This window comes from Macrosteles quadrilineatus, unplaced genomic scaffold, assembly GCF_028750875.1.
Source record: "Macrosteles quadrilineatus isolate MER2022 unplaced genomic scaffold, UCM_ALF_1.0 Scaffold_15__1_contigs__length_3749704, whole genome shotgun sequence".
Lineage (NCBI taxonomy): Eukaryota > Metazoa > Arthropoda > Insecta > Hemiptera > Cicadellidae > Macrosteles > Macrosteles quadrilineatus.
In genome coordinates, this window is record NW_026542608.1 from 1836289 (window position 1) to 1860228 (window position 23940).

General features: G+C 37.9%; 1 protein-coding gene across 1 annotated transcript; it reads left to right on the forward strand.

Annotated features, from left to right (window-relative positions):
• Positions 1-1729: 1729 nt before the first annotated feature.
• LOC129005079 (sensory neuron membrane protein 1-like) lies at positions 1730-22521 on the forward strand. Its single transcript, XM_054433870.1, has 11 exons — positions 1730-1812; positions 2787-2941; positions 5869-6028; positions 7831-8083; positions 9110-9233; positions 9454-9724; positions 12265-12479; positions 19422-19588; positions 21072-21190; positions 21661-21786; positions 22078-22521. Exons 2-11 carry the CDS (start codon positions 2835-2837, stop codon positions 22519-22521), a joined length of 1986 nt encoding a protein of 661 aa, XP_054289845.1. The 5' UTR covers positions 1730-1812; positions 2787-2834.
• Positions 22522-23940: the final 1419 nt, after the last annotated feature.

Below are 23940 nucleotides of genomic sequence, written 5' to 3' on the forward strand. Positions count from 1 at the left end.
CCTCTCATACAAGGCCGCGACGAGCGAAAGTGGCAACGTCGCATCCGTGTCTTTTGCGCGGCCGTCTTACCATTACAGTGAATGGAGGAGTCGCGTACTCTACGTACATAATCGCGTTTCTACAACCCTTAATAATTAGTAATGACATTGAACTTGTTACTACAGCATGCCAGATAGATGTTATGTGCCTGGATGCAAGAATAATTACGAAAGCTCAATTAAAAATGAATAATACATACAGTGATTTAAGATTATAAGTGATCCGCCGCTTAAGCAACAATGGCTTTCTGCTATTCTTCGGTCAAATTAGACATCTTAAAATAATTCTCGTTTTTTTGTAAAACATTTTCACGAATATGAACTTAGATTTGTAAACAAATGTAAGAATAAGACAATGATTCGTTTAAATATAGACGCGAGAAGCGAGGTTTTAGGTATGAGAATGCCGTACTATTTCCTTATTTATTTGTCTATCTTATTGATAAAAGCTGTTGTTAAGTGATTAAAATAACTTAAATAACTAGCACTTCGAAGTAATAAACCGGTGTTTCTGTTAAGTAGGCCTACTAGTAAAAAATATGTACTACACCATCTAACAATAAAAGCATCATAGTCTCCGACTCCAGTCTGACTGTTTATGTGATAAAACAAATTCTATTAATATTGTGGAAATCCATATGGAGGCCTAGCTTCTGAAATCGTTTACAAAATGAAAAAAAGTTTTGCTTAGTAATTATTCAAAGAAAATAAATGATTTATAGTCAGTATGCCTTCAAAATGAAAACTTCAAATTTTGTTGTTGCTAACTAATGGTTTCCTCAGGTAGACTAAAACATAACATTCCTATTGAAAATTGAAAATTAATTTTATTTGAACAAATTGTTAGATGTTAGTCTCTACAAATCCCAAAGTCTCTACAAATATTGAAGTGGCAATAAGTTATGTCCTACTCTATTACCATTCTTGGTATAGTAGTTATATTTTGTAAAATTTAAGCCCAGTTCTCTAGTAGTTTTTACTATGTTGAATAACACACATATATACGTACACCATGAGATTGTTATATAATAGTATAGATTATCAAATTAACAAAAGAAATGTGTAAAGTCCATCTATTTCCACATTTATCGTACTTACAATACGATAAATGAACCAAAAACATTATGTTTGTATTTTTAGTTGTAGCCGTAGACATATTGTGGTATGTTGCAATTTTTCAATAAATAAAAAACCTAGATTCTAATTTGTCTATTCTACCACACACTAAAATCCACTAAAATATGTAATTTAAATACTTTCATTCATTGATACAGAGCAGCAATACTCTCATTGATGTTTATAGCCTAGCACGAGTGCCGGACTCAGGCGGCGGGTGAGTGCGGCGTTGCCAGTTCGAACGTCGCGGCCTTGTATTAGAGGAGGCCGTGGGGGTTTTATACATTCATAATAATATCCATGTTATATGGATTCTGAAGTTTTAGGGAAGCTCAAACCATAAAATAAAATTCATAACTAGGCTTACAATTTTGGATTTTAGAGGAAGAAATTTATGTTAATTGTGTACATTACTTATGATGACGTTTAATAAGTACAATTTGTGTATGTTTAGGATATGCCCTAAGCCACAGGACAATCTACTACATCATGATATTTACTTTAAGATCTGTGATTAAAGTCGGGGAGAAGGTTGATGTCTATATAGGTGCAACATCACCGAAGGCTTGGGCAATCGTTGGACTATCTCTTCTGGCAAGTGGAATTAGCATTGGATGGATAATTCTCCCTATATCCTTGAATAAATTAATACCAAAAGTAAGTTTTGATATTCCTCCATGATGGATCTAACTGAAGTTCAGCTATAATCTCAAATCCTGATTTGTGAAATAAACCACATCCACAAGGGTGGTTAAATTATGTGATGCCAAACTTGTATTAAGAATTAATACTTGCCTATGTATAATGTAGGCTACTCTATATTAACGATCGATAGAGTTTTAAAATAATTCAAACAGTTAGAGTAGAGTAACTCAAAAGATTTAGTTAGGTTGTACGATATCTGTGGCTTTATTTGCTTTTTGATGTTACTTTTTCTTAGCTTATTCCTACTTATCTTATTCCTGCATTACAGTTTAGGACCAGACATAAATGAGCTAGAAAAGTTTGTATCTTTAATAATATACTCTTATAGGATCGTAAGAAAGCCTTCTCCAATCCCATTAAAGAATAGTTTATTTTTACTGATTTATAAATAAACCGGTATAGTTGAATCGCGGTTCGCGGTATCAATTTATTGATAATCAACCCTGACAAATGCACTGCCAAAGATTATTTCTTACCATATTCATTAAAATACATTACCGGTATGAGATTGAGATACTCGATACAACAACTGAGCACAATGAACTACAGTTTTGAATTTCCATTCCACATTCTATTGGCTTGTAAAATGTTAAGTAAACTGCCAAATAGTTGAAGAAATCTTTAACCGAATTCTCACAAGTGATTGCCTAGCCGGACATTACATTACTTTTGATTATGAAACCGGAATGACGATGGGTTCCGATACCACATTTCACTCGTTTATTTACCAGAATAAACCATTTTTTCAATATTTGTATTTTGATTTTACCAAACGGTGAGCGTAGAGAATTGTCCATGAGGAACCATTGGCGGCACTACAAACGCGAACTTCACTGGTAGTCGAGTATTTAGCAACTAGGTACCTAAACAAACCCATTCATAAATTTGTTGTTCAATTAATTATAACTGATGTTTTTTATCAACAGAAAATAAATCTGGCTTATGGAGAGGATACCATACGACACTGGCAGAATATGCCTGTTTTTAGATTCAACATATATCTGTTCAACTTGACAAACAACGAAGCTGTGAGGGCAGGTGCAAAACCCATCGTCCAAGAAATCGGACCATATTGTTACAGGTCTATTAAACCCATTAGTATCCTATTAAAATCAGGTACCCATATAAGTAAAATAAATATTTATGATACATTTCCGTTGTTTGAAATTAATAGGTGAGTAAAACATTTCCATCAAAATAATAGGTTCTATTAGTTGAAGATGGTGCCGTGACCGCGGGACACGTTAACCAATCGCGCCGTGATCGTGGGACATGTTAGCGATGGTACCGTGAACGCGGGTGATGTTCACGATGGTGCCGTGACAGCGGGACACGTTAACCAATCGCGCCGTGATCGTGGGACATGTTAGCGATGGTACCGTGAACGCGGGTAATGTTCACGATGGTGCCGTGACAGCGGGACACGTTAACCAATCGCGCCGTGATCGTGGGACATGTTAGCGATGGTACCGTGAACGCGGGTAATGTTCACGATGGTGCCGTGACAGCGGGACACGTTAACCAATCGCGCCGTGATCGTGGGACATGTTAGCGATGGTACCGTGAACGCGGGTAATGTTCACGATGGTGCCGTGACAGCGGGACACGTTAACCAATCGCGCCGTGATCGTGGGACATGTTAGCGATGGTACCGTGAACGCGGGTAATGTTCACGATGGTGCCGTGACAGCGGGACACGTTAACCAATCGCGCCGTGATCGTGGGGCATGTTAGCGATGGTACCGTGAACGCGGGGAATGTTCACGATGGTGCCGTGACAGCGAGACGGGGTAGCTAAATTTTATCCCCCTAGAATTTTACCCCGGAGCAAAACTGACGTCTCAGGTTAGGGGGTAAAATTCCGTCCGCAAACTTTTGAGTTGCACAGCATGAGTTGACTTTTCAAGGTTGTGAAATTAGTGAAAAAATCACATTACAAAACCTAGAGTGTACGGGTCGAAATTTTATTCCCGGATCTTTACCCCCATCATGAGTTTAGCTCAAAATATACGGCCCGGATTTTTAAACCAGGAAGTTCGCATATATAGAATTTGGTGAGAATAATTAATTTTGTACACAATAGGCGTTTTAAGAGAAATACTTAAAACAGTTAAATATTATATACTGCTGTTTATACTAAATTTTGAGGGAAAAATTAAATTTGAAAACAAAATATCAAAATCATTCAAAACATGTAGGCTACAAACTTGTTGTCCTTCTGTTTCCACGAAAACATCAAAAAAATAATATTGCCATATCCTACTTTCAAAATTAGGGGACAAAGCCTAAGTTGATACAGAAAAGGTTTCGAAATCTTGCTTAACGCCATAATCAATTACACAATCTAGAACAAGTAAATCAAAACTACCACATATCTGTGCAAAAATTTAGACATGTTTTCACATTTAATGTGAAATTTTTATTTTCTCAGCTGTCTGAAATTAATTGCGAAATAAGTATTTTAATACAGTTATCTGACAAAGCGGGCTTTCTTGTACTGATTATAGCACGGGAAGTAGCTAATTGCTTAATTTACTTACCTTTGCCACACTAATTTTTTTGCCGTACTCCAGTATTCCAACATAACAACACAAAAAAGTGTTCGTTTATTAGGCAAGTAATACGTTTGTGTACGCTTGAAAATAAGTTAGCAACTTTTAAAAAAATAATATGACTAAGATCAGCTGGTGCAGTGTTTCCCATTTCGTTCAACGCTTGTATAAAAAGCATGTTTAGTGTTTTTTTATGCCAGTAGGTTAATTGAAATTTTCACGGAATCAGTATTATTAGTTATTTGTGTAACTAGTGTGCAAAGTGAAACCTTGAACCTCGAGATTCTTTTTTGAACCTTGATGGGTAAACATTTCTCTCATGTGCAGCAAAGGTACTTTGCACTAGCGTTACACTTTATTTTCCCTACAGTTACTATAAAACATGTACATAATTAGTCTTTCAAACCCTAAACAACACGTTTTAGGCTATGTTAAATCCAAGCGTTGAACGAAATGGGAAACACTGCACCATCAGCTGATCGTAGTCATAGTATCTTTAGTGTTGCCAACTTATTTTCAAGCGTACAAGTATTACGTGTAAATACAGCAGTTAAAAAGCTACTTTGCGTGCTATAATCAATGCAAGTAAGCCTGCTTTGTCAAGTATGGTAACTGTAGGAAATCTCACCAATTTCTATATCTGGCTAGAAGTAATATTCCGGAGTTGAAAATCCGGGGGTAAAATTCTGGGCCATACATCTAAAGCAGTTTGAACCCCAAGTTATAATGTGCAGGGGGTATAATTTCGGCTTGTTTGCCAACCGAATTTATCACGCTTTTTATATTTTCAATTCAAGGAGGTCAAAATCAGCCCGTGACTAAACTTGAGAGCACTCAGGTTACTACGTCATAGCATTGAGTATACTCGTATACACGTATACGTATACGTGTAGGTATACTCAATGGTCATAGTGACTTCAGCTCTGCTAAGGGGGATAACATTCAGGCGACCCCGCGAGATATGTTGAAGATGGTGCTCCGACTGTGAGATGTTGTGATGATAGTGCTGTGATAGCGAGATATTATAGATTATAGGGCCGTGACTGCAAGCTATTTTGACGATGTCACCGTGACATGAGACTTGTTAACGATTATGTATTTTCTACAGGTCCATAACACACTACTAAGGCTTTAAAAATGTAGTTATAGTCGGTCTAAATGCCTATCAGTTTGTGGTTAGCGTTCAGTGGTCTATAATTAGATTGATGTTTCACAATTAATTGGACTGAAAATTAAATTTGTTTAGTTCACAGTCCTTGTTACTCGTATACGTTTACTCATAATTGTTTTCTAGAACAGTGGAAATTGTTTTCTCATTATTACCATCTGCCAGAATATTTTAATCAAGTTTTAAACAAACACTTTTTTGTACGGGGAAAACCCTCACCCCGTCCCGAGCTAAAATACAATTCCGTCCATTCCTTTAAGACATTGAGATTTTTCCTGGGGATTTCAGAGAGTTTAAAGAGAAAGTAGAGATTAAGGGGGATCCGAAGATGGACACAATCAGTTATCGACTTCGCAGCACATGGGTGGAGAACCAAAAGAGTGTTGAGTGTGCAGCCCCACAACTAACTGGGGAGGAGGTCTTCGTAGTCCCAAATGTGCCTCTACTGGTAAGTTAAGTCAGCACATGGCTGGGGGAACTGAAGGGTGTTGGTGTGTAGCCCCACATCTCACTAGGGAGGATGTCCTAGTAGTCCCAAACGTCCTATGATGGTAAGTAAGGTCCTCAAATTAGTGAAGGAACAGGAGGGGGTCGAGTGTGCTGCCCCAAACCTCATTAAGGAAGAGTTCTTAGTAGTTCAAACGTGCCTCTGTTGGTAAGTTAAGTTAGCACATGGGTGGAGGAACACGAGGGTGTTGAGTGTGCAGCCACGTACTTTAATGAGGGGGAGGTCCTACTGGTCCCAAACGTCCCTCTGCTGGTAGTAAGTGAAGTCACACACGGGGGGAGAGGTACAGAAGGGTGTCGTGTATGGAGCCTCAGACATAACCGAGGAGATGATCCTAGTTATGTCAAACTTTCCTCTATTGGTAAGTAAGTCAGCATATGGGTGGTGCGACGGAAGGGTTTCGTGTGTGCAGCCATGCGCCTCACTGAGGAGGATGTTCTAGTAGTCCCAAACGTTCCTCTTTGGTAAGTACCGTCAGTTGGTGGGGGGGACAGGAGGGTGCCATGTGTGCAGTCGCGCACCTCACTGAGGAGGAGGTCCTATAGTCATCCTAAACGTCCCTCTGTGTGTAGGTAAAGTCAGCACAAGGGATGGACAGGAGGGTGTCGTGTGTGCAGCCACGCACCTCACTGAGGAGGATGACCTAGTGGTCACGTGCGTCCCTCTGTTTGAAAGTATACTGTCGAGCATACTATATTTGCCACCTACTGTGGGGGGGGGTCCTGTTGATCCTGAACGTCCCTCTGTTTGAAGGTACTGTCAGAGCATGTATCTGCCACATAGAATATAAGGAAAACCTAGAGATCCCGAAAGTCCCTCTCCTGGATGGTACAGCCAGTGGAGGAGGTCCTTCCTGAACCGAATGTACCTCTGTTGGAAGTTACAGTCAGTGAAGGTATCTACTACATACGCTTATTTTTATTTACGGCAAAAGGGATGATGCCCAACTACTCTAATATAAAAAGGTCACGTAAAAGAGAATTTAAGATAAAGTTATAAGATAGAATGTTGTAAAATGTTGAGCTTAATGTTCTACACTGCCATAAAAGTTTTAATTAAAACTCTATTATGACCTTTTTATTTGTTTGTATTTATTTTGAAAGCAATTTGACGAGAACATGCGAAATTTTTAAAAGAATAAAGAATAAAACAAACGAATGAAAGAGTTATTTGTGTAACTAGTGGGCCAAGTGGCACTTATTTGCTTTACACGAGAGAAATGTTTACGCACGAGCCCTAGGCGAGTGTGGAAGGTTTCTTGAGTGCAGCAAAGGCGGTTTGCACTCACGTTCCATATTTTATTTTTCTTACAGCTCCTATAAAGCATACTGTATAGACAATTAGTCTTTCAAACACTGTACAACACGTTTTTAGGTTAGGTTAAATCCAAACACTAAACCAAATGGAAAAAGCTGCACCAGCAGATTGTAGTCGTAATATCTTTAAGTGTTGCCAACTTATTTTCAAGCATATACACGCATTACGTGCCTCATAAAAGCATGCTGTTTTGTGTTGTTTGGTGGGAATACTAGTGTGCGGCAAAAAAACTGTGTGCAAAAGTAAGTAGCTGCAGCAATTAGCAACTTTCTGTGCTAATCAGTGCTAGGAAGGTCACTTTGTAAGGTGACTGAGTAGGGAAAATAGATATCTATACTATACCAACTATAGTACATGGTACCGTAATAGTCGATGCTAAGACTTGTAAAGTTTACATATTTTAAAATCCTTTCGTATTTGAACAGTCGATACTCCTCGTGGCAGAGAAGAATTTCGCAGCTCCGTTTTTGGCTGCGGTAAACGTTGCGTTACCTAGCATATTTGGTGACAACAGTGACCTCTTTCTGACTGCGTCGGCACGCACCTTGCTGTTCGGTGGCGTTCTCATAGACTGTTGGCATCGAGGAGTGCTCACCTTAGGGGTCTGCAGAGGTCTCAGGGACCAACCATCTGGATTGAGGAAACTCGGAGAGGACCGATACTCCTTCTCCTTCCTAGGTGCGGTAAGTAATCAAAGTGGCCACCAAAGACATTTCGCGAGTTCATTGCTTAATCTATAATTGATGATACTTAATACGTCCTTATAATGTACTGGTTTATGAAACTGTACATAATATAGTCATTTGATATAACATTTAAATACAGCCCACCCTCGACTTATGGTCGCTGTAATATACAGAAGATTTCCGAAGTTTTGCATAGCCATATTGGTACGCTCACGTATTATATTTCTTATACTATTGAATGCTTCGATGGTGTACTGCATTTATTAAGAAACGTTGTATCTTTGAATAATAGTCAATGGTTGTAGCTATTACAGACTTATTTCCCCATGCAGTTTTTCGAGGTAGAATAGGACCGCAGCCTTCTCCGACTTATCGAAGGGGCGACTAAATGGTGACTGACGCTCTCACTGGAAATCTATGGGAGTGCCACTGCTGAGTTGCAGGGGTTGATGTGTGCTCTACACTGTCGATGGGTAGTCTCGGTGAGTTGGGATGAGCCAACTACTTCCTTGGTCCTTGGTCAAGTAGTGCGGCATGGATAAAGAGGTCGGGCTCTGAGGTCATCAGGTATTCGGTGCTGGGCAAACAGGGGTCGGGCACCGGGGAACTGGGGTAGGGGTTTTGTTCCCGAGGGTATACCCGTTCCCGACTGTTTATTGACCACCCCTTGCCGCACGATGAGCTGTAAAAACATTATGGCTTGTAATAACGTACACACATAATAAGCACAAACACATTTTTGCTTATCAGCTCGAATGTGTAAACAAACACGTTGGGTGTGCAACCGAGCCCCTTTGGGTGTAGCTTCAAGTTCCAGACATCGCTACCAGCGAAACGAGTGATAACAGCTTATTTGACCTGCTGTAGATATGTTATTTGGCAATGTTGAAAATACACTTCCGGCTACATATTTGCAAAAAAATATTGAAAAACATATTGAAAAACCAAACATATTTAAAGTTACCATATTACACACTTAGTATAGTCTTTTAGAAACTTATTTGCACCTGTGTCCTAGTTGTGTCAAACGTTCCCCTGTTTGTAAGTAAGTCCGCATGGGTGGTGCGACAGGAGGGTTTCATGTGTGCAGCCACTCGCCTCACTGAGGAGGAGATTCTAGTAGTCCCAAACGTTCCTCTTTGGTAAGTATAGTCAGCACGTTGGTGGGGGAACAGCGGGGTTCAGCAGTATTTCTAGGCATCATCGAATTCATCGATTATTTACAGGGTGTGGATGTCTGTGATGAAAGTATCCACTCTAGTTCTGTGGATTATCGCCTTCTTTTTTTGGCGTTGAGTAGTTGAACTGGCATTGCCGGCAACTCTCTGCATAGGAGAACAACTGTAACACATCTCTGCATAGGGTCTCCTGCCTATCATGGCACCATTCCTTAGGTCTGGTGAAGCCGAAGGAACCCCTCACACCAAGGTCGCGGTCGGAAGATTTGGGGATAGTGCTTCTGTTTCAGGAATATCTTGACGCAGAAAGTAGCATTAAAACCCAGCTCCAAAACATGGAGGAGACCAAGTTGATGATTGAAACCTTCATGACGCAGAAAGGAGTCAACCAAGTTGTCAAAAACGGCATGGCCAAGCTAGGGGATGACCTTGGTTTCGTCTTCGCCTGCCGTTTGGTCATGGATAAATTTGTGAAGAGGGTGGCGTCCCTGTCCAACAGCATACCTTTCAAGTAATTAAAGATAATAATCCTTCGGTGTCATGTGGAGTGATCCAGGATGAATGACACGCATCTCGGTCTGCTTGATCTCGAACGCGATGTCGACGCTCTCTTAGTCAGCGAACAGTACAAGTACCTTTATAGGAACCCAACTTCTTGGTTCCCTAATCTTGGTTATGCCACATTCTGGACACGTAATACAGATAAAGCACAAGAGTAGGGTCACGCGAAGGACCGAGTTTTCGTCTGGGCTCGATGCAGGGATGACACTTACTTCAGTGTATACCTCACTCCCAACAAGGCCATCCGTAAGAAGATAGGCCGCCTGGAAGAGAGCGCGCGCGATAAAACAGGGCACGCCGCTATGGGTGGGGATTTTTAAAGCTAGGGCTGTCGACGCTTATCTTCCGGCACCATGGAATAAGGGGAACGATCCAAGACGTTGCATCTCAGTCCCTTTTGCCGAGGATCCCTTTGCTCGGAGAGTCCTGGACGACCACCAGTACATAATTTTTGATGTTCTGGATGGTCACCTGAGACTAGTTGCCGCGTCTTGGCAAATGCCCGTTTGATGAACACTAAACAACTGGATGTGGCCAAATTCAACGAAGCCATTCTACGGGGAGCGCCAGCGGTTCCTCACCCAACCAGTGGGTCTCACGCAGAGGCGTTACATCTATGATGGGAATGATTGTCTCGGCCGGTGCGATAATTAATCTGTATACTGGTGGACTTTTAAGATTACGGAACTATGCCAAGCTGCATTGGGAGCCAGACGACTCGCTATCTGGACCATAGAAACTGTAGACAGACGTTGTAAGTTGATGGCGAGGAATTCTCTTCGCTGGACCATCAATCGAAGCAAACACAATTGCTGAGAGGAGTTAAAGGACGATATAGACCGTGTGTCACATTTCATCCAGGGTATTCTCCTCACCAAAAATATTGGCCCTAACTGGGATGCAGTACGTGTAGGTCATATCCATAAATAATTATAACCAGTGAATTTGGAATACACATCCATCCTCCCCCTTATATTTGGAAGGAAACATGTGATTGACATGCCGTCTACATATAGATGGATCCATCATCCGTTTCAAGAACACGAATTGATTTTCCATACCTTGCTCTGAACATTACTAAACATAAACTTATTTTTATAGTCCCTTAAATTGTAAGCTTGATTTCTCTTCCCTTGTTAAATTCTCTTACTCCCTTTGCACATTTAAAGTAACTGTGTGAAGATTTTTGTTACCATTAAATGTTATCTCATTGTCACATTTCTCTAAAACATTAGGAAATAAGAATTTTACCCAGTATAGTTTATTGATTGTCTAATTTGCATCAAGAAAAGTTGTAACGCTATGCCCATTTCCCCCCTCCTTCATCCTTCAAGGCTAGACCCTTCTTTACAGTTTGAACAAATCTTTCTGGTTGACCGTTGGAAGAAGGGTGGAGTGGAAAGCTTGTTTTGTGTAACCCATCATAGTTTTTTGAAAAAATAATTTTATTTATTATCAGAAGTATCATTCTATATATCTTTCTTCTGAACATTTTTTATAGCTTAGTACGGCTCATTGGGTCCTTCCTTCTATCCTAAAAATATAGCAACCTCAGTAGTGGGCCAACTTCACAATATTCAGTTCTAGCGTAACATGTAAATCATACAGTTGGTTCATTTTACCGTGTCTCTTCTGTGTCTACCGTCGTATTATCTCATATCTGTTACGGGTGGCGTCGTCCTGTAATCCAGCTACTAGGAGGTAACGAATTGTGGATATTTATAGGCATGCACTGTGGATGCGATACTCTCTGGTGTGGATTAACGTCCGCACGAGTGAGTACTGCGACTATCCGCAGTACTATCCTGATAATTAGACCAATTCGTATATACCAAGGCAAAACTGTGGTCGGATTCCACTATAAACTGTAGGTCCCTTAGTTACCATTAGCTGTATGGGCTATTAATTAACAGCTGCGTCTAAGGAATATGTCGCCCTTTGGCCTTAGTCACTAACAAGACTACAAGATAGTGCCACTTATCCTACACTCATCTCCATTCATACTTGGCTTAAAATACCTACTTTGTATGGTCGCCATTTCATCGAAAAGTATTAAAGTATCTTCTAGTTTAATAGTAGGAGCCTGGCCAATAACTTTCTTAGATAATCCTATAACAAATAACTACTTATCTATTACAAATGTCAGCACCTCTTACCTAATTTAGAATCCGAACTAGTTTTGTTGTAGTTTTACGATTTGTTTGTTTGGGGGGGGGGGGGTTGAAGGTATGGGGGAACAGAATACTAGGTTTTTATTGTCTTCTAACAAAAAAGTAAAATCGCTCCAAATATTAATTGATGATTATTTCTTCAATTAAATATTAAAAAATAATAAAATCCCGGATGTAAAATAAGTATCAAAAAGTTTGGTCGAATTGAGTTTTCTTTTAAATCATGAAAAGGTAAGCCTACAATGGATTGTTAAGAGTTGTAGAAGAACGGCAGTGTGGATGGCTCACAATATACGGTGCGGAGAGGGGCTGAAGAGGCGACTGATGTGGGGAGGCTAGTGGCAGTGAACGGTCGACCCACCCTCAATTACTGGCGTGGTGACTGCAACATCCTCAATGGCACGGACGGCTCCATCTTCCCACCCTTCCGTCGTCCAGACAATCGCAGTCTAGTCGCCTACTCAGGGGAAGTCTGCAGGTAAAGCTGATCAATTATGAAACCATGACATTATAGGTTACTAATCAGCTGCATGATACCCACAGAACTACTATGGTTTCGCATCATCAGTTCAAAACCAAGGGAGTAATTTTTTATGTGTTTTATGTATGTCGTTATTCATAAAATATCAAACATACATAGAAACTTCCACAGATCACAATCGAACAAATAAACTCAGTGCACATGTAACGTGTACCGGCATGTAGGTGAACGCCAACGTCGTCAACTGCGTAGCTCAGTCACAAACATAATATGAACAAGATTATTTTCATAGAATGCCTTGATAAGGAATTCTTATCAAAAATCTGTAAAGTACCTTTGGATATTATCACTGATTAAATTTGTCAAACACTTATATCATTTAACGTAGCATTCAAATGTCTTAAACTAAAAATATTTTTTTTTTAAGTGGCGATTTACGTCAAAGGTCTAGTGCAGACCATTCACGAATATAGTCTAACTGGATTCAGCCGCTAATCTTGGAATTTCAAATTATCTTGCAAAGAATCTCTAATTCCGTAAGCCCAAAATTTTACAATGAAATTGTGAGCAAACGGTAGGCCGTAGAAAGCTGGGAGGGGTCTCATTTTAAAAGTCTGGGCATGAAATTTTGGGGGAAATTATTATTTTTCTTCATTATGCACCAAAAGGTTGTTACGGAATAAAATAATTCACATTTAAATAACATGGGAATCAAGGTCATGTCTGCCTTGTTTACTTTAAAACATGTGGTTTAACTTTATTTAAATCATATGGTAATATGTACTGGAATATGTATACTAACTCTACAGAGGATTAAACCATAGATAAAACATACTCCGAACATACCAATGACTCATTCCATCGAATCATGTGTGTTGTCCGTAATGATTCAGTGTTGAAGTCATGTTAAGTTCGCACCATTTTCACCAGCATTACTCAACGAGGATGATTCTTGATGATTCTGATGTGCAATTGGTATCCCAGCAGCACCCATTCTCAGCCAACTTAACCAACAAACTAAGGCTCACTGCTCTTTAGGAAGCCACCTAAACAGAAATGGAATACAAATGCTCCATGCAAAAGCTGATGCAGACCGTCTAATTATCCAAATAGCCATTCAACTAGAAAAAGAAGGGAAAATACTATCATTGTTGGGGAAGACACTGACGTATTCGTCCTGTTATCGATCCTTACTGACCCTGACCAAAATAATGCTCATTCCTCTTTCAACAGATCATCAACAAAAAATATTTTCATCCATGGCACTGCAAAAACGTATGGACAATGTCAACGAGCATATTCTTTTTCCGCATTCTATGCCCAGTTGTGATACCATGTCAGCACGGGGTAGCGGATTTTTATCCCCCTGGAATTTTACCCCCTGGGCAAACGTGACGTCACAAACCAGGGGGTAAAATTCCGGCCGCGAACTTTTGAGTTTCGCGACATCAGCTCGATGGATTAAACGCGGAATTAAACATATATTTTCACGGTTGTGAATTTAATCAGGGGCCCTATTTTTGAAATGGTTGACTGTTGAGTTGAGTGTCGAGTCATTCTATTTCCAATCGTTTCGTATTTTTGAAACGATTGACGGTCGACTTATCCAACCAAAACTACTCACTACCTACTGAGCTGTTGAGTGGACGGTTGACTGCACTTTCTTCTTCCTCTTTCGGTAAAAAATTGCTCTTTTTGAGTCGACGCCATATTGTTATTGCTTTAATTTATTAATTGCGATTTAGAGGTTATGTTTATGTATTTGTTGTCAATTTATTAGCACCCAATACTTTATGCGATTGTTTTCTGTAGAATAATTGCATTTTAATTTTATTATTACTGTGTCAATACTAGACTATTTATTCAAGGGTTTTATCCTTGTTGGTATGTTTGAAATAGACTAGGCATACTAATTGAACTTAATAAAGATAATTATTGTTATTAGACCTATGATTTAAGGTATTAAAGATTGTGGTAGAGAGAAACAATATCATAGTTTGTTTCAATACCATTCACCTAATAAAGGGATCAAATTAATTTAAGTTACGATATGCTTTCAGTGCAATGGCAAATAGCCGCTTTAACCTAAATAAAAACACAATCAAAAATAACATCAAACTAACCGATGAAGGAAACTATAGACGAAGAAAGCAAATAATAATGTATTTAGGATATGCCTAAACTTATAATTAGCTACACCCTAAAACAAACATCCATAGTAAATTTTATTTTTAATACTTAAGTTTATTTTATAAGTTAAGGTACTTTTGCAATCACTAAGATTGAAGATTAAGCAAGACGAAGACATAACCTCAATCTCTCAAGAACGGAGTTGACAGTTTACCTCAGTGTCTCGAAATATGGTAGATTGAGATTAGCTGCCAGATTTTAGAGTAAGAAGAGGTTAAATCGAAGATCGCAAGAACTCTGCATTGTGATTGGTTCAAAATGACGTCATCTGAATTTCGGGCGGTCGTATGCTCTACATTTCCACCACGAGTCACTCAACTAGTGATTCCCAACTCGCTTCCCAACTGTTGGGTTTCAAAAATACCAAATCCTGTTGTTGGTTGAGTTGAGTGTTGACTGTAGAGTCAACTGTCAACCATTTCAAAAATAGGGCCCCAGAACACATCAAATTATAAAAACCTAGAGTGTACGGCCCGGATTTTTACCCCCCGGAATTTTACCCCCGGAATTTTACCCCCCGGAATTTTACCCCCCGGAATTTTACCCCCGGAATTTTACCCCCGGAATTTTACCCCCCGGATTTTTACCCCCGGAATTTTACCCCTGGAATTTTACCCCCTGGCTAGATATAAAAATTAGCGAGAATGATTTATTATCTTCATTCTGTTTTAATTTAATAGTAAACATTTTATTATTAAGTATCCTATCTTAATTTATTTGTGACATTAACTAATCGAACATGTTTTTAACGCGCGAGGGGATTAACATAACTTACTGAGCACTGTTCACTCATAATGATTCATTCGCCTTTCCAAGTACTGTTGATGAGATTCCTTGCAGTAGTCAACACAACAATTGGTCGAATACATTGTAGGCATACCGGATGCCTACAACTACATTTCACAACATGTATTTCGATCACCTTTATCATTACAAACTATAAATAGCACATGGTTTGTGCCTGATGAAACAAGAAGGTTGTTGTACAACTGAAACTAAATACATTGTTTTTCATACTTATTAACATGACCTATTAATAAATAATGCTTATTTTTCTTCATTATTATTATTACTATTATTTACTATTACTATTACTATTATTATTTTTTTTATTCTGATTTTGATTCACAATGCCACAATGGAATGGCTAGATGCTTTACTTATTTACATACTTATTAACCAACAGTTTGCCCCAAAGGCAAATCCCGAACATCAAAATTAAACAGCGAATTCGTTTGACTTAGTTGAGATTACAAAATAAATAAATAAAGATAGGCCACTAAATAATGAAATGTTTACAATTAATTAAAAACAGAAATAAGAAAACCAATCATTCAATTTCTAAAATCGGCCAGGGGGTAAAATTCCGGGGGGTAAAAATCCGGCCCGTACATTTCAGTTGTCTAAACACTAGTTATATGGACAGGGGGTAAAATTCCGGTTTTTATCGCTAATTGAATTAATCACGCTCTGACTATTATCATTAGACTTCGAAATCCGCGGGAGTAAAATTCCGGCCGCGAACAAACTTTTGGCCACTCAGGTTACTACGTCATAGTGACGTCAGCTTTGCCCAGGGGGTAAAATTCCAGGGGGGTAAAATTCCGGCGACCCGGCAGCACCCTACAGGAAAGGGAAGATCTTCAATGTTCTGAAGAAATCCCCACACCTTCGCCAATGAGTGATTGTGTTCAATCGAGAAGAAGCTACACAGACGGAAATCGTCAAAGCTGGAGAGTAATTGCATGCAGCCGTTAGATATGGGGAAATAAGAGGCAATGGACTCAACACACCTCGGTACAAACATGTATCTGAAAGCAATAACGAAACGTCTTGACGTTGAATTTGACCTAGTGTTAAAATAGTGCAAACCTTTTTTTAAATATGTGTAGTAACGGTAAGTAGTTCGCTACAAACTATTTACTCATTTGGGGATTTTAAGGTGAAATATTAAAAAGTTATTTTCATTACACTTTCCGGACAACAGCCGTTTTTTGTTCTCTAAATCGGCTGCATAATCATAGTTTTCTGGTAGTTTTTTTTTATTTAAACTTACTTGAAATTCTATATACTATGAGTCATTGTATTGTGGTGATAATAATTAGAGAAGAGACAGGTGATAGAAGGGAATGGGATCGCAGAAATCTCTTAAGGTTTCAGTGACCACGGAGGTCAGGTACGATAAGTGATGCGATGGGAGGTGGCTGTATCGTTGACTATACACTTCTCAATTGAATATACTCTCTATACTGTACTTAATTAGTGTGCGAATCAGCCGCAAATCTCACTCAACGGCTTTTTAAATAGAAAAAAATGCTCCTTTATTGTAAAACTAGCTGTGTGCCCGTTCTACGCACGGGGATCTTATCGTAGTCAGTTAAAACCTTCTTATATTAAGCACAGCAGTTGGTTTGCATACTTTCAGATGGATATAAGATGACCCGAAATTCTGTCGAAATGCTAAATGAATCGGCTTGCTATATGAAATGAAGTACTATAGACGATTTAGAATGGTAATTTATAATAACAATTACCAAAATATGCCACGAACCATTGATACATAAACAACGTTTAAAGCGTTTGAACAATTTATGATGGTTTGCTGAATAAATGCTTCACTAAAATGCGTTATCGTTTTCTTAGCATAAACTAACATTTTGAAATCCAGACAGAAAAAGCAAAACTTATACAGTTAAGACATCAATTGAATTGAATACGCCTGTAATAAATATGGTGCAACACCAACGATAGCTACTTTGTAAATTATAGTGATGTGTTGGTACGTAAAAATGATTCTTGCTGCTACCAACGATTCAAAGGAAAAGAACCAGTACCAAAAACCAACGTTTACAGTTAAGAACTATAGTCCATCCGACCAATTAGATGCGTTAATCAAGGTTATTGATCTCTTGGTTTTGGATTTTCTCGTAAAAAGTAATCGGCAATCAAAGTTATTTCCCATTAATTGCTTTATTTGTAAACAACTCTTAATGTAAACTTATCGGTGTCAGTTTGAAAAAGAACATTAGAAGGAAATGTGACAAAAATCACACAACGTTGGGTTTTTGGACGTTTGTAATTTTATTTCTTAAGTAGGTAGGCCGTGTATTATACGGAAAAGTACCAGTATCAAGGATCGTCGTCAAAAAGGTTGTTATAAATAATTGGGTAGGCGTACGTACCCAAGAGATGGGCTATGGGCCTATATTGGCTGTATGGTCCAGCGATTGCATCACACGGTGAGTAGGAACTATTGACTATATATAGGCTAGTCAATGGTAGGAACAGAAAGTGACACATTGGAAAATCGAGTTTAGTCGAGTTTAGTGTGAATTAGTGGAAAATCGAGTTGGAAAATGGAGTGATCCGTAAACCTCTGTTACAATCACCCACTGCAGTTGTGATTTTTTACTTTACACTTCACACAACAGCCATTGAAGCGCCTTCAATGAGTGGAACCTTGTTTCTAAGCTATTGGTGACAATCACTAAAAAATTTAAGTTTCCCAGCCGTATACAACACTGATTCAATGTCATCTTTCTGGTTATCAAAACTCAAGAACAATTTTATACACAAAGAATCTCTGGTTCCTGACCTGGATGATGCCTAGTTATTTAATTTAATTTACGGTTACACTATATTATTCCACTTGCGATGAATTAAATCCTTTATGTAAGAAAAACGTTTTTAATCTCACTTGGATAGGATTTGCCTTCAAAACGTGATCGGAAATGGTTGCGGTATTTGTAAACAACATTTGTAAACATATCAGTGACAGCTAGAAAAAATAATCTTGATCCGAACAGCTGTTCGTTATATCATAGATAATTATTATGTGATAAAAATTGGACGAAAACTTGAAAAAAATCGCACAAAACTGCATTTTTGAACGTCCGTAATTTTATTTACAAAGTAGTGAGGCCATAGTTGAATGGCTAAAGACACTCTCGCCAATCCAGTGAATACATTAAAATGACTTGGATCTTGATAGGTACTCTCGTCTTCCTGGAGAAGATTGCGTAAAATGCCATCTTGAGTGTTACAGACAGACAGAAAGACAGACAGAATTTTGGATGAGACTTGTTTCGGCTTCTTTAATGTATAAAACGTAAAAATAACCTAAAAATTTATAATTCTGAGCAATGTACGGACAAAACTCTAATTTTATTTATATAGAAGATAATCGGATTAAAATGCAAATCGTATAGGCCAAAATCGGATGAAAAAATATTTGGTAACGTGACTGTTTACAAGGATTTTTCACATTAAACTGCTAGAAATTTTGTTTTCGTAATACTGTCCGGAAAACAGCCGTCTTTGGGATTGGTGAATCTGTACTTTAGAACAGACCCTTGAACCATTGGTCAATCTGTATAGTAGAACAGACCCTAGTAATTGGTGAATCTGTATGTGGTCTTTGTACCATGAAAGGGACGCCTAGGTGACTTGTTGTGTTTGGATATGAGGCAAATCGCAACTTGGATTGGACATATATGACAAAATAGCCTTGCATTTATTTGTCCAGAGCCGTGCTTTAAGTAGGACTTGAAGAATCCTACTTTGTTTCTTTTGGTTAGTGCCAAAATTTGATTGACTCGATTATTATTTAGAGGTTTTTAAATCGGTCACAGTTTTATTACAAAGTCTACTTTGGTAAAATGTAAATGTTAATCCATAGTTTTATTCTGATTTTGATTTTATACAATGAACAATCTTCAAAACAGATTTACTATTATCATTTGTCACCAGAGTGGTTCATGGAGTGTACGAGGGTGAGCATGACGTCAACAGAGTATCAGGGTACGCATACACAGTGACATTGGGGGACACGGAGAATGAGCCACAAGATAAGTGCTACTGCGCCGCTGTGGACCGTTGCTACAAGAAAGGCACCTTGGATGCGTACAGATGTCAGGGTAACGAACCTTTCGTTATTGTTGATAATGCAAGTCTTCTATAGACTGTGAGATGTAGTTGGGTAGTGGAGCTCAGTGGTTTACAAAGAACATTAATATCAATTAAACAATTATTGTCTAAATAGTTAGCATACTCTAATGCTTCACAATTATCTCGATTAATACCTATGGGGGCCTGCTAAATTACTCACATAGGTTGACATTTAAGTTGAAGTTATAAAAGTATGAATAATGCCATTATTACAATGATCTACATTATAATCTCTTCTACTACTTATTTTCCAGTTATATTTATCCATACAATCTATATTATAATTTATGAAGTACTTTTTTGTCGGTACGCCATAACTTCCTTATTTCTTCATCGATTTTGTTAAATGTCAAATCAAATCAAATCAAATCCAATCAAAATATCTTTATTCGTCATCTGTACATGCTTGGTACATTGAATAGTGTCAATGAATAGCCTATATTACATTTAAAATATTTGTAACATAGGCCCTAAAATTAAATATGTAATAAAATAAAATTAATAGTACAAATTCTTAAAGTATAGAAAAGAACTTAAGTTACAGAATGGTTTTAAACCTCAGCACTAAATGGACTAAATTAAATTAAACTAACTAACCAGCACCTCTATAAAGATTATCTAGTGAGTAAATAGCCCTTTCAGTCAAGAAACTTTTTAATGCACGTTTGAATGAATTTAAATTGTTGTTATTTTTAATATAACTTGGTATGTATTCCAAAAATTTGGATCCATTATATGTTTTTTTCTTTTCAAAAAATTTTAATCGATGTTGATCAGTCTGGTAGTTTCATTTTAAAGCTTTCATCTTCATTTACATCGGAAAAAATACAATTCACTCTCATTTCATGAGTTCCTTGAGAAAAATTCATTTCTTAAATAACATAATTAAACTCAAAATGTATTTAGAGGACCTTCGGACGAGATAGGACACTTTGCTACTCCTTTCATGAAGCGACAAAAAACTCTAACTGGTAGTTTAGACACAAAATGGTATGCTCGAAGCTAACGGGCACCATATGCCAACACAATCGACATGGCTTTTAGCAACCATCTGCATATTCTACTCTCCCGCTAATATACCATAACTCTGGCACACTTACAAAGTCTCCCTTGGCCAAGAGTTCCTTAGACAAAACAGACCCAAACATGCGTACAACCACTTGCCGCAGCAACCAGAAGCAATTTTTGTCGACACGTTAGAAACTGCAAAGCTTTTCCTGCTTTAGCTTTTTAGCCAGTTGTTATCGAGGAACAAAGTACAGCACACATCTACCATATACATGAGGACCGACCAAAAGGTTATGGCAGTTACTACGCTGTATTAACTGTGTTGTGCATTTCAATTAAGAGGTATTTGAGGAGGATATAGTGCGAATGCTTAGCTCTGGTCGGCTTGTCTTTACTTGTTTCAAAATCATGGTTAACGCAGTATTTGGTTTACGTGTACTCCAGGGGCGCCGTTGGTGGCGTCGCTACCACACTTCTACGGTGGAAGTCAGGACTACATCACCGGCGTCAGTGGGATACAGCCCAACAAGGAGAAACACGAGATTCTCGTTGTCCTGGAACCTGTAAGATCAATTAATCAAAACTTCTAGATATACGGTATTATAATGTGTAATTAAATTACAACGATGACTGCCATCTTTAAACTTTAGTTAACAAGAAATAACAGTTGGTCTACAACACAGTTTTTTGAGCAATATTTGCATACAGACACCACCTATACAGATACAAGACACCTTTTAATATTATAGATTAAAATAGTTCGTATACCTGATAAATAAGTATATCACTTGGCATGCAAGAAAAAAGCACATCACTAAATCGAATTAATATTTTTAATTCAATTCTGTTTATCTTAGACCTATAATAATCTAACGTAGTACAATATGATCCTAATGTGAAATACTATAGTTCGGCCGCTTAGAAAACGACCTGCGCGCTAATGCTAAACCAATGCTGGAGGAGGTCGCTTTCTAAGCGGCCGAACTATAGTAGCCATTAAAAAATTGTTGTTATAACGTGTGTTACATATTAGACAACTGGGATACCTTTGAGTGTCAAGAAGAGGATTCAAATGAATATTGACCTGAAGCCAATACGCTACACACCCAGAACTCAAAACTTTCACCGGACCCTAGTGCCACTCTTCTGGGCTGAGGAGGTCAGTTGTAGCATTCGATAAACCCTATACCGGACTGTAAGTAATACTCCTATTCCACATCACAAATCCAGTGTAACATTTAAAGCTACAAAATACCACAAACCTTCTTTACATTATGTTATTTCTGCTTATGTTGATGTGGTGTGGTGTATAGCACATGCAATGATGCAAATAATACTGGGAGGATTTCATCGTATATAGCTGATCAAAATTTCTCTCAAGAATATTTTCAATTTCACAAACACGATGTTCATAATGTTTGAAGTATACTAAGAAGATTTTATGTTTCAGTTGTTTGAACTGAATGGTGAACTTCTTGAACTTCTCGAAGCCTCTCTTCTTCGCCCTGTGAAAGTTGTACACTTCGGTCGATGGATATTAGTAATATTTGGAGTAGTTTTACTTTTATTCTCTATAATTATCAAGACAAAACAAATTCGGAGGAATAGTAAGCTTGATCCAAGCAAGAACTTTGATTACGGTCCGGAGTTCAAAGAGAAGCTGCAATCTTTAGACTCAGAGGAGACAGTAACAAGTGGTCCGTTCTTCATCAGTCAACCTCCAGCTATAGGCCTACCTCAACCTCGGTGGGGCAAGACCAAAAACACGGCCGAAACCCTCGTGAGTGGTGGGCTGGTAAGAACTACAGCAGTTGGAGGAGTAAAAACTGTGAAATACAAAAGAATATCTGGACTTCAAGAAATTCTTGTGAAAGAACAAGAAAGAAATCAGTAAGGTCTATGCGGTAACGGGTAGGATGTAAACAAAACTACACTACCGACAACCAGTGTATAGAGCTCCAAGCGGCTATTCTCACAACTACTTCACTACTTGACGTGGCTGTGAGTTACAGCAGAATACTTCAGTCGTGTCTTGTTTGTCAACTTAATTGACAAAAAGTTCATGAAGTAGTACAGTAGCAGGTATATTTGATTCATTTTCATAAAACGTAAGCCCTTTTTATTTGCTAAATGCCATACATCTGAGGATAACACACGAAAAACTCCCAATTTATACAGTTTGGTTAATCAAAAATAGGGTGTTTTGTTTTGTTCTATAAAACACCATAATCTTTAATTCAAGAAATCAAAAGCAATTGTATCCATAAATTAAACGTACGTGCATGCATTATCGTTGATGCTGGTTAAATCGTAACTGGAGGCCCACGTGTTATGTTCGTTCGGGCGGGGATAATATTCTACACAAAGTTAGTTTATTGTTGTGTTTTCTGGTGAGTTGCACTATATTTGATTCTTATTAACGATCTATTTTTAATATTTGCACACGAATGAGTAAATGAAATAACAACAAAAGGTTTGGCTTACATTTTAATAAATAAGGATACGGTACTATAATATTAAGATACTATTTTTATAAAGAGCTAGTCTTATCAGCTTCACATCACTGTGGCCCGGTCTCATGGGTAAAAAAATATTGCAATGTAAGCCAAATAACCTCGTAAAACTGAGGGTCTAGATTTAATACTTGTCAAATTTAGGCTAATTAATTTTAAAAAGTAGACTACTGTAATGGCTGCATGATTTCCACTGTAGCCGTTTTTTATTTGGCCAAGGGAAGGCTTTCTTTTAAAAATCTTGTGATGGTAGAACTAAAAAATTAAGCAAACTTAAACATAAATATACAAGATTATTTGTGCTCTCTTGCCAGGACCGAATCCTTGAAATTTGAGAAATAATAAACTACTATTTGTAAAGAATCTTTATGGAAATGCCTTTAATTAGATATCTCAAACACTATAATAGGAAAAGGAACACACTAAAATGTTTATTAACTAACTACTGTACTTTGAGAATAGTAAAAGCAATTATTTTAGGTACTTGATACCTTTCCAATAGTTATTGAGATCTACACATCTAATGAAAGAACATTTAATAAGTACTGTAGGCCTATGTGTTTGTATTGGTTGAAAATGTACCTGTAAATCTAGATGGGTTTTGTTACTTTTTAAGACGGTTTTAATTATTTTCCCATCGCTGGGCCCTTTTTAGAACTAATTTTTCTTCATCATTAGTTTAGATTATTACCATGGTTATAGGTTATTATTTCTGGATCCATATTGAGGCGAGAAAGTACAAATCACTGTATTATTAGTAGGCTAACTCATCAATAAAACAATATTTTTTAAGAATTTGA

Excerpts from the sequence above, each read along its gene's own strand:
- LOC129005079 (XM_054433870.1), top strand. The coding sequence starts at position 2,835 with ATGCCTGTTTTTAGATTCAACATATATCTGTTCAACTTGACAAACAAC. Across the intron at positions 8,084-9,109 it reads ATACTCCTTCTCCTTCCTAG|TTGTGTCAAACGTTCCCCTG; the intron begins GTGCGGTAAGTA and ends CCTGTGTCCTAG. Across the intron at positions 9,725-12,264 it reads TCGTCTTCGCCTGCCGTTTG|AAGAACGGCAGTGTGGATGG; the intron begins GTCATGGATAAA and ends TAAGAGTTGTAG.